The sequence below is a fragment of the Pogoniulus pusillus genome, chromosome 17 (assembly GCF_015220805.1).
Source record: "Pogoniulus pusillus isolate bPogPus1 chromosome 17, bPogPus1.pri, whole genome shotgun sequence".
NCBI lineage: Eukaryota > Metazoa > Chordata > Aves > Piciformes > Lybiidae > Pogoniulus > Pogoniulus pusillus.
In genome coordinates this window covers 13108076-13124136 of record NC_087280.1, presented here as the reverse complement: position 1 = coordinate 13124136, position 16061 = coordinate 13108076, and the positions used below count along the sequence as shown (strand labels likewise).

General features: G+C 44.9%; 1 protein-coding gene across 1 annotated transcript in view; it reads left to right on the top strand.

The window, feature by feature from the left end:
- Window positions 1-268: 268 nt before the first annotated feature.
- Window positions 269-16061, top strand: part of HOMER2 (homer scaffold protein 2) — a 71060-nt gene continuing 55267 nt past the window's right edge. Inside the window, exon 1 of the mRNA XM_064157715.1 lies at window positions 269-564. Within this exon, the coding sequence (XP_064013785.1) occupies window positions 473-564 (92 nt within the window). The 5' untranslated portion in view covers window positions 269-472. The remainder of the gene's footprint in view (window positions 565-16061) is intronic.

Below are 16061 nucleotides of genomic sequence, written 5' to 3'. Positions count from 1 at the left end.
GACTGGCCGCCCCCTCCCGCCATCGGGGCGGCTCCGGTGGGATCCACACAAGTTCACCCGAAGTTTTCTTGCCGCCCCGTCCCCCTGCGGCAGATCACACCCACTCGTGGTGAAGACCGGGGGAGAGGACATGATGAAACCTCCCGCCGGGGCTTTTTTCTCCTCACCCGGGGCACAAACCAATGCAGATCGACTCCCCCTGCCACTTGCCCACACCCCATGAGAAGAACGGAGGAGCCCCAGCGGCGCACCTCGTCTCACCGCACCGCGCTGCCCCGCCCCTCACCGCCCCGCCGCCCCCGCCTGGCAGGGCGGCGGGTGCCGCGGGAGGCTGCTCGGTGCCGCCGCCGCCCGGGAGGGAGGTTATGTAAGGGGGGAGGGAGGCGGCGGGAGGAGGAGCAGGACGCCTCGTCGCCTCCGCCGCCGTCGCCGTGCAGCTGCAGCCAGCCGGGGCCGGTACCGGGGCGGCCGCATGTGCGAAGTGGGGACGCGGCCGCCGTTGGCCGCCGAGCGCGGGGAGCCGCCCGGGGGTGCCACCGCCGCCGAAAGGTGCCGAGACATGGGGTGAGTCCGCCGGGCCGCGGCTCCGCGTGGGCGCCGACCCTCGCGTGTGCGCCGCGTCTCGTTCTGGCCCCGCGCGAGTGCTGCCGCACCGGCCCCGTACCCGGCCCACGCGTGGGCGCCGCCTCCCTCTCCAGCCCGGCCCCGCCGCAGGTGTAGCGCCGGGAAAGCCTGGCTGCCGGGTGAGCGCTCCCCAAAACCAGCGTTTTATAATGTAATTAATCATTTACTGCCCGTTTTGGGCGGCGGAGGGAGGCTCCCGTCCGAGCCACCGGCGGAGCAGGCACGCGGCGGAGGAAAAACGCTCCCGGCGTGTTACCGGCGGCAAAATCCCCGCTAGAAGAAGCGGGGAGCAACCGGAGGTGTGGCGGCCCCGGGGGAGCTAGCTCGGGGCTGGGGTCCGGTCCCTCGCCGCGGAGCGGTGGGATGTGCGCTTAGGCTGAGCGGCGAGTTCCGTGCGAGGGTTCGTGCTCAGCTCAGCGAGAGCTCTCGGCAGCTGCAGGCACTCGGTAAACTTGCCACAACTGCCAGTCGTTCACTAATTTGTCCAATTTGTCCCTCTCCCTCTCTTATTTTTTTAAACGTGCCAGAAGTCTCTGATCACATCCAAAAGAATTCATCTTGATCTTTCAAAAATCCGGTCCTGCGTTTTTCGAGCCTCTAACTTTAACGAGGGGACAAAAGCTAAATGCTGGCGTTAGAGCAGTTTGTGAACTAAGTATCAGGAAACAGAGGTTAACCTTGTGCTTTTGGCTTGAACTATATATAGGTTTGAGATCCTCTCGACCAGAATGTCTTGGGGGATTCCAAACCCACACATTTAATTTGCTTTATTTCTATCCTATTATGTTCTCTTACACCTTTTCGCTTCCTTGCCTCTTTTCACCCCCCTGTGGCATTGAGCTGTTCTCCAGTTTCTGGGCTTCCTCATGCTGCTTCCAACTATGCACGCTCCCACTACAGATTTGTATGATACTGTCAAAGAGATAAAAATTGAGACAATATGGATAAATAATGAATTAAAATGCTATGCTCGTGTCTGAGTTTGATATCCAGGAGTGCTGAATAGAAGTACAGCAGCAGGGGCAGAAATAAGATCTGAGTATCTCCCCATGTTTTGCTTCACGATTGAAAGGGACTCATCTGCTTCTTAATTATATAAAGTTCCACTGGAAAATAAAGCAGAAACTGTGCGTGAAGTTGGAGAAAGAAGCAACAAAACCTGGCTGGAGCAGCGCTGCCCCACTGAGCCCAGGACGGTCAGAAACATCCATAAAAGGACAAGTCGTCACCTTCACTTTACCTGTGTCTCTAAAGGCAAATGTCTTTCTTATTGTGATTTTTAACCATTCCCATACTGATAGATCAGTTTAGCTGAAAAGTTTATGTGTGGTTTGGAGAGAAATAAGAGGAAGGTCACTGTGGTCCTCCACCCCTTTCTGTGAAGTCTGTCGTAGTTTTGGGCTCAGTGTGCTCCTGCTTTGAAGCCTTTTGAGTGCTCTCGTTGTGCTCATGCCTGCACCGCTACATGTGCGGCGTTGTGTCGTGTAGACTTGTACAGGATGAGGCACGCTCACCGGTCTAGTTCAATATCCTTGTTTAATGTGTTTCACTTCAAGTGAGCTATTTCAGTCTTACACTGGCACGTGTGAGATCAGGCTCCCAGTGTCATTCATTCCCAGAGTCTCAGTGTGGGCTGTACACACTCATGCTCTGTACAGAGTGGAGACAAAGGTGGGGTTTGGATAGATACTTTGAGAGTGTCTCATGTCATTCACTTTCCTGACACAGAGAACTTGAAAAAACGTTTGTGATAGTGCTATTGCAGCCATTGCTTAGCACATATGACATGAGTAACCCCTCCAGGTTCCTCCCTATTCCATCTCTGGGAAATTCTTCACCCTAGCATGTTCCACTTTTTCCTTCTGTGAAATGGGCACCTGTCTACTGATGTGGCTTTGTGAAGCATGTTGTAATCAGAGCACAGAGCTCAGGATTTTTTGAGAGAATATATTCTGAGCCAAGCATTCCAGTGGGATTCACTTCCTGGGTGCCTTTTGGTGAAGGCGTATGGGGCACGTTCTCACAGTAACTGTGACAATAACTTAACTCTTAAAATATTTTTATTTCCTTCCCCTCTTTTTACTTTTTCTTTATTTTCCTAAGGGTGGCCTTTGCTAATGATTCATTTAGATGTTGTCTATGGATTTGGCAGCGACTGATGGTGCTATGAAACCTGATATAGCTACTTGAGCTCAGCAAAGCTATTTAAATTGCTTATTAACTGTTAGCTAAGCTATTTAAACTGTTGTTTTAGTTCAACTTACTAAGCAGCAAGGTAGCGTCAAGTTTTATGGAAGTAATTTGCATGTTTAAAAAAAATAATGCCTGTAATTTAGGAGATGTGAAAACAACATTAAAAACAGACAAACAAACAAAGCCAAACCAAAAGCATCTAAGACATAAATATGTCTGCTCCAGTGCTCTTTAAAGTCATTGCGAAGGTTCCTGCTGGCTGAAGACTATTGTTGAGTCAAGCCACTGTTAAGGATCTCAGTAGATGAATGTTTACTTTACAGGGGAAAACAAATCTTTTCCTAAACCACCACTTTCTTCTGCTCAGCATATCTGATAGCTGCTGTTACCTCGATAGTCTCAGAGCTTAAACTTCAGCTATTTGAAAACAGCAATGTAACACATTTCCAGCTGTAGAAATCCTTGTTTGAAAATACCACCTGAACTGTCTTTTGGCATTACAAGCCAAGGGCTAACATGACTGAGAAAGTAGCTTGCTTGTCTATAGCTCTGCCTTCAGTGGGCTGTACCTGCTAGTCTAATAGCTGTGGTCTGATTCAATTTGTCCTCAATTTAAGCAGTCTAACTTTCCAGTGATAAGGATGCTTCAGGTTTAGTTACTGGATGATTTAAGGAGGTACTGGATAGATACTTCATCTGTGCTTATGTCCTTTTCCTATTTTAATTTCTTTGTATTTCCTTATCTGTTTACTACAAAGTATTTACTGTTTTGAAGTGTGTGACAAGTGTGCGGTTTGGATTAGACATATAAATCACTTTGCTGCTGCTGAAGCTGTTATTTGTATTATCTGTGGGGTTAAAATTCGACTAATTTAAATTCCCACTAGCAATGAAGTTGAATTTTAAATCTGTTTTATGAATCATATCAAAATTAAAATCAGGCCTCTGTGTGTTAGAAATTATTGCAGAAAGCTGTGAAGCAGTGTCGCAGTGAGTGCTCTACAGGTTAATCATAAGCTAGCTCATAGCACACATTTCTTTTCACTGATGTGAGATGGCTTCTCTGTGCTGCTTCCACAGGGAAATTAGTTCTGTCCATCTGGGATCCGTCTGTGCCTCCCCATGATGGGCTTTGAGCTCACACCTTCCTCCAAGAAGGTGGGAAAAGATGAGTTCCCAAGACTGGATCAAACAATGAAGTAACATCATCCTAAGGAAACTGGGCTCATGAACAAAACTGTCCCTCCTGTAATATAGTCATGAAAAGGTGCGGCTGAGGGACTGTATTTCTGAGAGAAGTCATATGTCATGTCTGATGTTGGACAGAGACATTTAAGAACATCAGGAAAGTGTGCCTCGAACTTTTCCCTTCTGCTGTTAGCAGTAGTAGTGTCCATTGGCCAATGTACTGTTTTATTTGTGGAATAAAAGGCAAACAAATGGGGACAATGAAGAAAGAAGGTGGTGAAGGAAACAGAAGATGTGATGAAGCTGGTATTATAGGGAGACATTAATTTTGGATGGTTTCAAGCTGGCCTTTCCCAGTACCAGCAGTACTTTAGATACCATGGTGATAAGCATTGCCTAAGAAGCTTCCTAGCAGGGAACAGCACACTGCAGAGGAAATTCACCTTGGCTGTTGTCCAGCTCCCACTGAAATCCACAAGAGTCTAACACCGTTCCCTGCACAGTCTGCCTGAGCCATCTGTCCACGAGGAAAGGGGGCATCCTGGGATCCTGGGAATGGCAGGCAGATAATAGATACATCTTTCTTTGCAAAGCCACTGTCCCTCAAAGCAGGGCTGGGACAAGTGTATGCCCAAATGCAACCAAAATTGATATTCTGAGCTGAAAGATTCTTTTTTGAGGTTTTAAGGTCAGCATCTTCAGTTGCTATCTTAGCTCAAGGGGAATGATTATATCAGGCATCATCCAGCTGGTGATGGTGGCCTTCAAGAAAATGGACTGAGATCTGATAGATGCAGAGGCTATTGATGTCATGATTTTTGAAGCAGCTGGCTAGGGATGCTTGATTCTTCAGACTTTATTCTGGATGTAGCTATTCCCATTTTGCAGAGTGGACATAAATGGCTGCTGTTCTGACTTGGAGAGTTTGATATTTCTGTGTACTGATGCAGGTGTCTGTTCAAAATCCAGTGGGAAAGTCAAGGTCTAGAGAAGTTTGAGTTCTGAACGGTACACTGGGTTCACTGAATTGGATGGGGAAACTCTGTTGACTTAAACAGTATGTGTAAAGCCTGTCGTATGTAGTTCCTTTCTTATAGTTAACAAAATTTAAATCACTTTAGAAAGGCAGGGAGCTTGGTGGAGTGGGGAAGAAAAAAAAAAAGGAAAGAGCAAATAGCTAGACTGTCATAAGGATTTATGTATGCTTAGGATTTTGGTGCAGTTGCATTCCAGTGAGTGAACAAAGCTTTAATGCTGGAGTGTTTCATCCAAGTCTGCTGTCAAATAAGAGACCATGTTACCTGGCACACAGATAGTGAGGAGTTTGTAGCAGTGCAGATAGATGCACATAACTGAATTTGGGGAAAAAAATCTCAAGTGTGAAGAAACCACAAGGACAATGTGGGATTGTGAGAAATTGTGAAACCACCTACCAAAAAAAAAAGAGTAACAGAAAGAAATAGTGAAGGATTGATGGGCATGAAAGGCACAGTGGGTTAAGTAAAAAAAAAAAAAATCATAGGGTCTGCTAGAGATAAGTTCATCAAATTACAATAGAAAAAAATCAGTACCATGATTGGTATTGGTTTGAGTGCCCTGATGTAAATTTCCACCAAAATTTGCTCACGGAGGCAGTGCTGTAGAGAGTGGACAGAAAGGAAATGTAATATTAAGAGAATTGTCATCGTCAAGTTGCTCTCAGCTACCGACCTAATTAATTACCACTGTTAATTTCATTATCACTTGAGAGGAAAAAAAAAACAAACCCTTATGAATAAAATATCCTCCACCAAGTAGAAGTCTCTCAGGCCCTTCTTTCTATTTGAAAATTGTTTGGGGAGTAGGTCTCCTGATAACAAAGACATCATTTGAAATGTTAAAAAGAACTATTTGATGTTCCGTTCCTTTAAACTGAAAGTAGTTTTAAGTAGTTAGAGATCTGGCAAAGTGTCTTGAACTGTAAAAGCATATTCGTAGCATTACAGGCAGGAGGGAACAATGAGTTTACTGAGAACCCGAGAGCAAGGGCATCAGCCTAGTTTTGCATCTAGATTTTCCACTGCACTGTGTATTCATTCATTTGACTCTATTAATATAGTGCCTACCAATGCGTAGCCTCACCCATGAACATACATTTAAGAACATGTAAGCATTTTGAATCAGCTGTTGGTTTTCCTGTTGACTTTGTGATAAGGATATGTGCAGAGTGGGAAGGTCCTCAGTACTGAAGGTTGCTACACAGTTGAATCTCTGCCTTCTCTCACCTTGAATGCAGTCCGTTGCATTTGTGCACTGCGAATACAGCGTGAGAGTTGTTCATACTGTGTTTGGGCTCTTTAGGATGTAAATGTGCTTAGAGGAACATATTTCAACTGTTTCTCTGATAATTCAGCTGTGCACTGTAAACAGCTGACAGTGCTGTTATTAAATCTGGGAATGTGACAAGGGCACTGCCTTCAAAGGAAGATGGGAAGCATTTAAGGTTGAGCATTGAAGAAGCAGTTTTAATGGCAAGAGCAATTAGTCAGAGAATAGACCATTAGTATCAGGGAAGGTTACTGCTGCACCATAGCCACACATCACCCAGCACAGGTTAGAGATGGTGTGACTAGAGGTTGTGTAATATGTACTCATGCAAAATGTACAAGATGAGATTAGATGATGCAGTTGATCTTTGATTATATTTTTGATGACACATCCTAGCTGCTCTCTGCCTGTTTGTAAGAGAGAAATCTGCCCGCTGCTGCTGGCTTGGATGCTCTGTGCTTAGCTCATGTGTGACACAAGTAGCTGGCTGCTTACTCCTCATTGACGTAGCAACTATTAGAGGCTATTGGATCCACTTGCATTGTTTGGAAATGCTTCATAATAATAATTTTGCCACTGGGGTCAGGATTAAAATGAAGATAATATTTTAAATAATTGATGCTTGAGGCATTTTAGGATTTGGGTTTTTTTTAAATGGATATAGCTGGATGATGTCACCAAGCGGGACAGCCTGCTTAATGACTCATAGGGGAGCAGGAGGCTCTGCTGTGTAGGTGTTTTAGGATTTGTGGGCTTCATGTTGAAGGCTGGCAAGACTAGGAGCTTTAGCTGCAAAACAACTGTGGCTTTATCATGGGAGAAGAGTGAGCAGATTTGACACAGGGGAAAGAGGGCCTGGCAATGGAGGTGTGAGCAGAACTGCCTGCTGGTTACTGTGCAAGGGTTTTGCACTTCAGTGGTAATGTATCCTCCTTTCCTGCCTCCCCCACATCCTAGTCTGATTTTATTTATTTGACGTGGCTTATAAAGATGCAAGATTGCAAGAATTTCTGTAGTGACAAATGGTTTTCTTTCCATCTGGAAGTTTCACTGCAGCCTACAGGATTTAGAAACTCAAACCCTGCTGCAATTTGAGAACAAATTTTCTGTTTGCCCTCTTCTGCCTGAGAAAGCCCTCTGGAGCTGCTAGGTAATGTTCCCTATTAGCATTTGCATTATAATATTAGAAATCCTGCAAATGCATTCTTATCAGGCAAGATTTAGCACATCAATGCAGCAAGATAGCGAAGGCCTCTTTGGAATATGTTTAAAAATATGTATCCAACTCATACAATATGTTTTCCTAAATCTGCTTCTGGTTCTACTGAGGATCCTTCCTTGTGGGCTGTGAAATGGTGTGTGTGAGTCCTTACTGTATAAATCCTTGTTCTTTGCTTCTACCTAATACCTAAGAGTAGATGCTCCTCAGATATGGAACACTGAGTTGTTTTGTTTGTTTTTCTTGTGGCTTTTTTTTGGGGGGGGGTGAGGGGGAATTAAAATTTTGCATGGCTCTGAAGGGAAATGTTAATTTTATTACATGGAGTTGTGAGCATCTTATTTTCAGCATTCATTACTTATTATTTCATCCCTAGACGAAGGACTGGTAGTGTAGCCATAGTTGGGGGGTATTCAGCAAGGCTTTTGCTTTTGGAAGGGTAGGACTCCAAGGCATACATCGTTTCTCCTTGTATTAATTGCGTTGCAATGACTGACTCAAGTTCTTTGCTTTTGTTGAGTAGCTCTGTAACACATAACAGCCACACTTTTTTGTTGCCTTTGGTTCATTCCCAGGCTTTTGTATTTTGGCTTCCCACCATAAATATGTTGCATGCATCTGAAATGTCTCCCTGCAGTTGTTTAAGTGGTAACATGTGACCTGTTTTGTGACATTGAAAACTATCAATGAGAACATTTGGGGGGAAAAAAAGCCAGGGCAGTTTCTCAGAGGTAGGGTGTACCAAATGTCTCCAGGCAGTGCTCAGGGCTGTCCCGGGCCTCTGTTCTGCTTGGAGAATGCATGGAAAACATGGTGAGAGTATGGACACCTTAGTATTTTTTATTTAAAGGATGGCAGTGTCTGAAGAGCAGGCAGGAGCTCTGTTCTGGTAGGTAGTTCAGATGCTGGTGCAGAGATTGCAACAGCATAGTTATCACTCTGTCTCTGCCTTAGCATTGCCCCATCTCTAACCAGGATGTATTTATGCACTGCCCCTCTAAGTAAGTCCCCCACCTCTTGCACCTTCACAGGGGATGAACCCCTGTAGCCCTAAAGCTGAAATATTCCTCCCTGACCTGCCAGGAGGTATCTGCCCAGGCAGGACAGCGCTGAGGTGGCAGAGCATATACTCAGGGGCACATCCACTGCTCTTGGGTGCACAAAGAGAGGATGACTGACATCGTAATGCCCTCTCTTCCAGCTGGGATAGGCTGAAACATATTCTTCTATGAAACAGTGGCTATTTAGTTGCCTCATACTTTACAGCACACAGGTGAATGAGAGTGCTCTCTTTTTCATGATTGTTTTACTCAGTGTTTGACAGCTGCTTGTCATTAGTGCGTTAGAAGGGATAGCTCATTTTCGGTTGCCTGTTGTTTATAGAGGTATAAACTTGTATTTAAAGTGTCTTCTAAAAATGCTAATACATGAAATTGAACCTAATTTGGTTTATGGTCCTTTTCAAGACAAACGGGAACTGTGTTGTCTGAGAGAACAGGGATTTGTCACTTCACTACACCCACCTAAATTCAAGGAAATTCAATTAAAAGCTGGAGTCTCTAATCTCAGTTACAATGAAACACAACAGTTGTGGAGCAAGGGTCAGATCCAGTGTTCCAGAAAGGCAGCTGTTGGTTTGGGAGTTATTTGGAGTAGACACAGAGGCTGCTCAGTCATCCCAGGCAGATCTAGATGGGTGCATGCTGTGTGCTTCCTTGGGGAACTTGCCTTTCCCCTCCGTGCTGTGGAGCAGCAAAATGGGTGTTTGTGCACAATGGGAAATTCCACTTTGCCTTTTGGGAGATAAGGACAGATAATGTCTTTAAAGTTTCCAAACACTCCTCAAAGATGTTCCCTGGACAGTTCTGAGCATCTGTTTTCTGCATCATCTTTGAAGGACTTAGTTGTATTCAGCCTGATGCTCCAAGTAGTTGCTATTGCCCTACTCTGCCTCCCAAAACTTAAGGCTTTGTAGAAGGCTTTCTTCTTCAGCTGGACTGACCTTCTCACGAAGCCTGGGGAAAACACCTGTCCTGTGTTTGCAGTTACCTGCTTTTCTTTCTATAAAGGAGGTCTATTTTTAACCAGTTTCAAAGCAATAGTCTTGCATATGTATTGTTCAGATCTTTGCAAGAACTTTTCTCCATTGAGTTAAAAATTAGCATTTCAAATTCTATGGGGGAGAAGTTGCCAAAGTTTTTATATTTTAAGCTTAGAGTTTGGAATGGAATCAAAATATCTAATCCACTTTGCATTCCCTGCTGAGTCTTTCCTCCCTGCCTTATGAATTGGCATCCTGTCCTTAGGAGGTAGAGCAATATTGTGCAATTCTATAAGGCTTCTCCCTTGAAATACCAAAGCAACATTGCACTGATTTGCAACACACTTTCCAGTAACTGTTAAATTAGTATAAGTGACATGAAGTTGTATTGGAAAGAGTTTACACTTGTCAACTGCTTTACAGGATGACCTCTGAATTACTGGCCAGAAGAGAAAATGGACACACAACTGCTGGGAATGATTTGAGATGGTTCAGTGCTGCCTCTTACTCCTCAAAAGAATAGTTGATTTCCATGATTTAAAGTGGGTGGTTCAAATTGTTCACCTTTAAGTGCTCTCCTTTTCTTTTCTGGCTCTCTTTCGGCACTCTCCCTTCCCCTGTGGTGATGCTGGAGCTGCCCCAGCTCCCTGTAGGGAGGACAGCCCAGCCCTTGCCTGGGGCAGCAGCAGCTGGGTCACAGCCTTGGCTGGGGAGGCACACGGGAAAACACAAGGCAAGTCTGGGCTGTCTAGGGAGGAATGGGCACAGAAATGCACTTTTTCTGCCTTTCAGGGGTAGTAAATCTTCCTAAAAGAAAGCCGTGTTTAGAGAGATCTGTAGGAGAAGCTTTACAAGTCAAATCAGTTTCATTCTTAGGGTGCTAAAGTGTGAATGTGCAAAGAGCATAGTAAGAATTTCTCACTAGTTGGCACCTTGTCCTCAGTGGCTGAGTACTTGATCCATTCTGCATACTAACAGCAGGCACCAATTTTAGATCACAGGGACTATGAAGAGTGTGGTTTCTTGCTACTGACTGGCTGCAATTTACTTACAGCAAATTGGGGAAATTACAGACTTTTTTCTCCCCCACAAGGGAAGTGTCTGCTTCCACTAGCAAAGAATCTCATACCACGAGAGTGCACACAAAACATCACCTTTTATCCTATTCTAATGCAAATAAATGTTAAGAATTTTGTTCCAAAAATGAAGCAAAAAATATTTTGTTTGTTTTTAATATGGATTATTTTAGCATAAAAATAGCTTTAGAATTTACAGGCTCATTTTGCTCACTTTTGTTGGGTATGAAGAATCACACAGAATCACAGAAACATCCAGGTTGGAAAAGCCCCTCAGGATCACCAAGTCCTACTCTACAAGATTCAGCTTAAACCATACACCTAAGCACCACATCCAAATGACTTTTAAACACATCCAGAGTGGGTGACTCCACCACCTCCCTGGGCAGCTCATTCCAGTGCCTGACCACTCTGTCAGTGAAAAACTTTTTCCTAATGTTCAGTCTAAACCTCCCCAGTCTCAGCTTGAAGCCATTCCCCCTTGCTCTGTCACCAATTACCTGTAAGAAGAAACCAGCCTCTCCACAATGTCCTTTCAGTTAGTTGTAGACAGCAATGAGGTCTCCCCTCAGCCTCCTCTTTTTCAAACTAACCAATCCCAGCTCCTTCAGTTGCTCCTCAAAAGGTTTATTCTCTAGGTCCTTCCCCACCTTTGTTGTCCTTTGGACCTGCTCCAGCACCTCTACATCTCTCTTGTGTTGTAGTGCCCCAAACTGAACACAGTACTCAAGGTGTGGCCTCACTAAACCCAAGTACAAGGGAAGAAGCACTAATTTATACCAAAAGAGGACCAGGTCTTCTTCATGTACTCTTCTGTTTAAGCGTGAGTTTACTGCTGCACAAGTCTCATATAAGATTCAAAACCCCACAGCACAAGTATTAGTGAAGGACACATCAGTAAGCAGGTTGCATCATCTGGGATACTTATCAGCCTGACGTATTAGCCATTGAGTGCTCTGTTTGCATTTGGCAAATACGATGAGCTACCAGCTTCGTGCTGAAGTAGCACTGCAGAACTTAGCAATGGCTTATCTAAGTTGGCAGTGAACAGGTTGAGCCTCTGGTTGACATCCAGCCAGTTGTTGTTTTACAGGATTGCTGGGACATAGTTCTGTCCTCTCCCAGTTGATTCTTTTGGGAGCAGTCATGGGGGCAGCTAAATGCATATAGTGCACATGTACATCCTACTCCAGAGACCCTACTCTCCCTGTGTCCTGTGCTGCGTTTGCATGGGCCAGAGTTGGTTAAGTGGCTACCTTCAAATACAGGGTAATAACTTCAAAGCATTTTCAGCTAGAGATCAGAGAAGGATTTAGGAAAAAAATAGCAGGAAAAGAAAATATACATATCAGTGCTGCCAGCTCAGAGGACACCCAGCACATCAAGCAGCAAACAGCAGCAACTAAATAAGGGTGCCACAGAAAAGCTAAAGGGGGGCGTGCTCTCCCCTGGCTGTCACAACGGTGCTGTGCTCCAGCTGAGGACCCAGTACACAGCCAGTTTCATCAATAACTGCGCAATACCCGCAGGCCCTTGAGCCTGCACTGAATGGGAATCCTGGGAGAGAGCCCAGCCCCAGTGTGCTGGCTCATCTGAGCCCATGGTTTTTATCCCAGTTCATGGAAAATTTATTTTAGACCATCTCATCACTTTAAACATTTTAGTAAGTGTTAATATACTTTCAGTGCGGTGGAAATGATCACCATATGGCTGTGAGATCTGCCATCTGTCCAGGGATGCTGAAATACAATTAGTCCATGTAGTCCATTTATCAATCTATAAGTGACAATATTCACAGTCCTGGCAACTTTGGCTGCTGACAGAATCAGCACTTGTGCAGGCCTACCTGTCTGGCCTTATTACAGTCAATATATAAATGAGACAGAAAGAATCTCATCGTTCAGCGGTGTCCTTCACTCTTGACAAAGGCAAAGGGGGGAAAAAAGTCTGTATTGGTGTAAATGAGACTGAGGAAATGTTGTGCCTTAATTTTTGTAGCACTAATTGGATTTTTATGTCTAGTAGACCTTAATTTCATAAGGCAAAGCCAGATTTACTTACAGTCTTTCAATCAAGAAATACCAGCAGGACAGAGAATGTCACAGGGGAAGAAATTACTATTAAAGCCACTTCTCTTGTATTAACTAACAAGGCACAAAAAGCTAAATGTTAGAATCATGAGAAATGTGATCATTAGAATCACCTAAGTCAGATTTTTTTTTTTAATCCCCCCCCAAAGTTTCTTGTTTGATTTCAGAGAAGTGAGGAGATGGCTTTTCAGCAGAGTGAATGGATTTGCTTTGTAAAAAAAGGCTTTATGTTAGCATTACCAATGATGACGCTACAAGGGGTCTGACTTTTGACTGCTCCTACAGTTCTAGCCTCTGATGGGTATCCTAGCCTGGCCACTCAGGGCTGTCACCTCCTTAAACCTTGGCTTAGATTTGTAACGGCTGCTGCATATCCAGCAAATGACTCTAACTTTTTAATTGGTGTTACTTATTACCCAGACTCATCTTGTAAAAGAAGTGTATAACAAGAATGTGTGCTGTTTTGTTTATTCTACAGATTTTTCAGGCAGCCCACGCTAATCTTTAAGACTCCATTGACACAGGAATGTATTTTTTTTTAATTACAGCCCATAGTTATGGAATCTGCACTGCCTGAGAAATGCTGATGCTTGAAATTAAATCCTTCCACAGAACACACCTCGTATGACCTGCAGCTTGCGTAACCCACAAGTTGGAAGCATTGGCATGCAGAAATGGGAAGTGCCAAGGGAGCAGGACTCTGGGGATCAGTCACAGGTTGCTGCTGAAGTGCAGGAATTTCTGGGATAAGTTTCTCCCAGTATTATCTGCAAGTATGTGCAGTTTGTGGTGTTAGCAAGTCGTAGAGGTTTAGTTGTGTGAGTTCACTGGTCTGTTTTGGTTTTGTGGCAAGGGGACTAGTAGGTTTTTTTTTGTTTGTAGATACTGTGTTCCTCATGAGTTACTTGTTAGTTCAGTTTTCCAGACCTAGTAGGTTTTCTCAGTGAAGCTCAGGATACCAGAGGTCTTCACTTTTTTTTTTGCTGACAGCTTTGTACATCAGCAAATAAATGTACTTACCTGAGATCTGTAAATCTGATGGCAACAGTTGGTCTTATGTTTTTAAAGATTAAAGTGAGTAATGTTAACTTCTGAATGTTTGAAATGTCTTTTGTATTTTTAACTTGAAGCAGAAGAAATGTATCATTCTGTGATCTCACTGGCTGCTAGCAAACACATTCGTTTCAAGAACTGTGCCCCCCAGCTCTTTAGAGAGGTGCTTCTTGTGTGCCAGTAGCAACTAAAATACTCTGGTTGTTGATTCTACTGTTCTATTAAAATTGCCAGATAACGGAAATGTGCCTTTTTCCCCCAGAAAGCCTAATTTAAACTGCATTGAGAGGGCAATAACACCAGCTTTAGCCATGTGCATTTGTGTCCAGCACCTTCCTCTTTCCCAAGGTGAGGTTCCTGGCCATGAGCAAGGGCAATATGCTTGCACTGGAACCTCTTTGCTGTTTTTATACACAGACTTCAGTGTGTTTGACTGCATTTGGTGATGTTGGTCTTCTAGATGGGTTAGCTGTAGGAGGAGGGCTGGTAGGGATAAATGTATTTAAATGTGGCAGTGCTGTTGCAGCCTGGTGCTGTTCTCAGCATGGGCGAGTTGACACACGTGCTGAAACCCAGTGTGGGCACTGCTTTGCATTTTCTAGGCTCTTGCAGAGTAAACGGCTTATTCTTTAATTGCTTTTAATTTGTACACGCTTAAGTTTCATTAAAGGCATGTATCCTTGTATTGAACCATCTGTTGGCACCCTTTTTACTGCCGTCTGTGAAAGCACTCGGACCTGAGCGGGTTGTTAGCCCAGGTGCTTTGGCAGCAGCTGCAGTCACAGTGTGTACCGGCGCAGGGTGCATGCCGTGCCCTGCCTGCGCTGCCCGCACGTGGTGCTGGCCGCCGGGACAAGCGGAGCCCTATCGTTTGCTTCTGACCTTACGGTTGGGAGAATTCCTTATTTGATCCTTTAGGCAGTAGAGCCAAAGGAGTTATACAACTTGTTCTTTAAACTGAACTGATAGGCTTTTTTTTTTCCCCCCGGTGTAAATGGAAGAAAAGCCTCAGGGGAGAGGGTTTGAATAGGGCATGGGAAAGCATATCGATAATTACACGCATGGATTAGTGCACAGAAGTACTTCCCTCCAAGGATCTGCTCGGTTCTGTGGCATTTGAAATAATGGAGTGTTTAATCATATTGTTTTGCAATAGTGAGGCTTTGATTATTCTCTTGATTAAAATCAACTTTGCAGATTTCTTTGTGCGAAGATGACCTCAGCTGCCACGCAAGTTCTGTAGCATGGGGATTGAGTCCAGCATCAGTAAGTTTGCAGATGACACCAAGATAGGAGCAAGTGTTGATCTGTTGGAAGGTAGGAGAGCCCTGCAGAGGGACCTGGACAGGCTGGATGGATGGGCAGAGGCCAATGGGATGAGATTTAACAAGGCCAAGTGCTGGGTTCTGCACTTTGGCCACAACAACCCCAAGCAGTGCTATAGGCTGGGGACTGAGTGGCTGGAGAGCAGTCAGGAGGAAAGGGACCTGGGGGTACTGATAGACAGTAAGCTGAAGATGAGCCAGCAGTGTGCCCAGGTGGCCAAGAGAGCCAATGGCATCCTGGCCTGCATCAGGAACAGTGTGGCCAGTAGGTCAAGGGAGGTTATTCTTCCCCTGTACTCAGCACTGGTCAGGCCACACCTTGAGTGCTGTGTCCAGTTCTGGGCCCCTCAATTCAAGAAGGATGTTGAGGTGCTGGAACATGTCCAGAGAAGGGCAACAAAGCTGGTGAGGAGGCTGGAGCACAAATCCTATGAGGAGAGGTTGAGGGAGCTGGGCCTGTTTAGCCTGGAGAAGAGGAGGCTCAGGGGTGATCTTATTACTGTCTACAACTACCTGAAGGGGCATTGTATCCAGGTGGGGGGTGGCCTCTTCTCCCAGGCAACCAGCAATAGAACAAGGGGACACAGTCTCAAGTTGTGCCAGGGAAGGAATACGCTGGATGTTAGGAGGAAGTTCTTGCCAGAGAGAATGATTTCCCATTGGAATGGGCTGCCCAGGGAGGTGGTGGAGGCACCGTCCCTGGGGGTCTTCAAGAAAAGCCTGGATGAGGCACTTAGTGCCATGGTCTAGTTGATTGGATAGGGCTGGGTGATAGATTGGACTGGATGATCTTGGAGGTCTCTTCCAACCTGGTTGATTCTATGATTCTATGGGAGGAGAAGTCCCACACATAAAGACACTGCCGTGTTGGTGCCAGTGTGTTTTATGTGCACAAGCACACTATGGCCCTTCACTTCAGCCTTCTGTTTGTAGGTACATTGTATT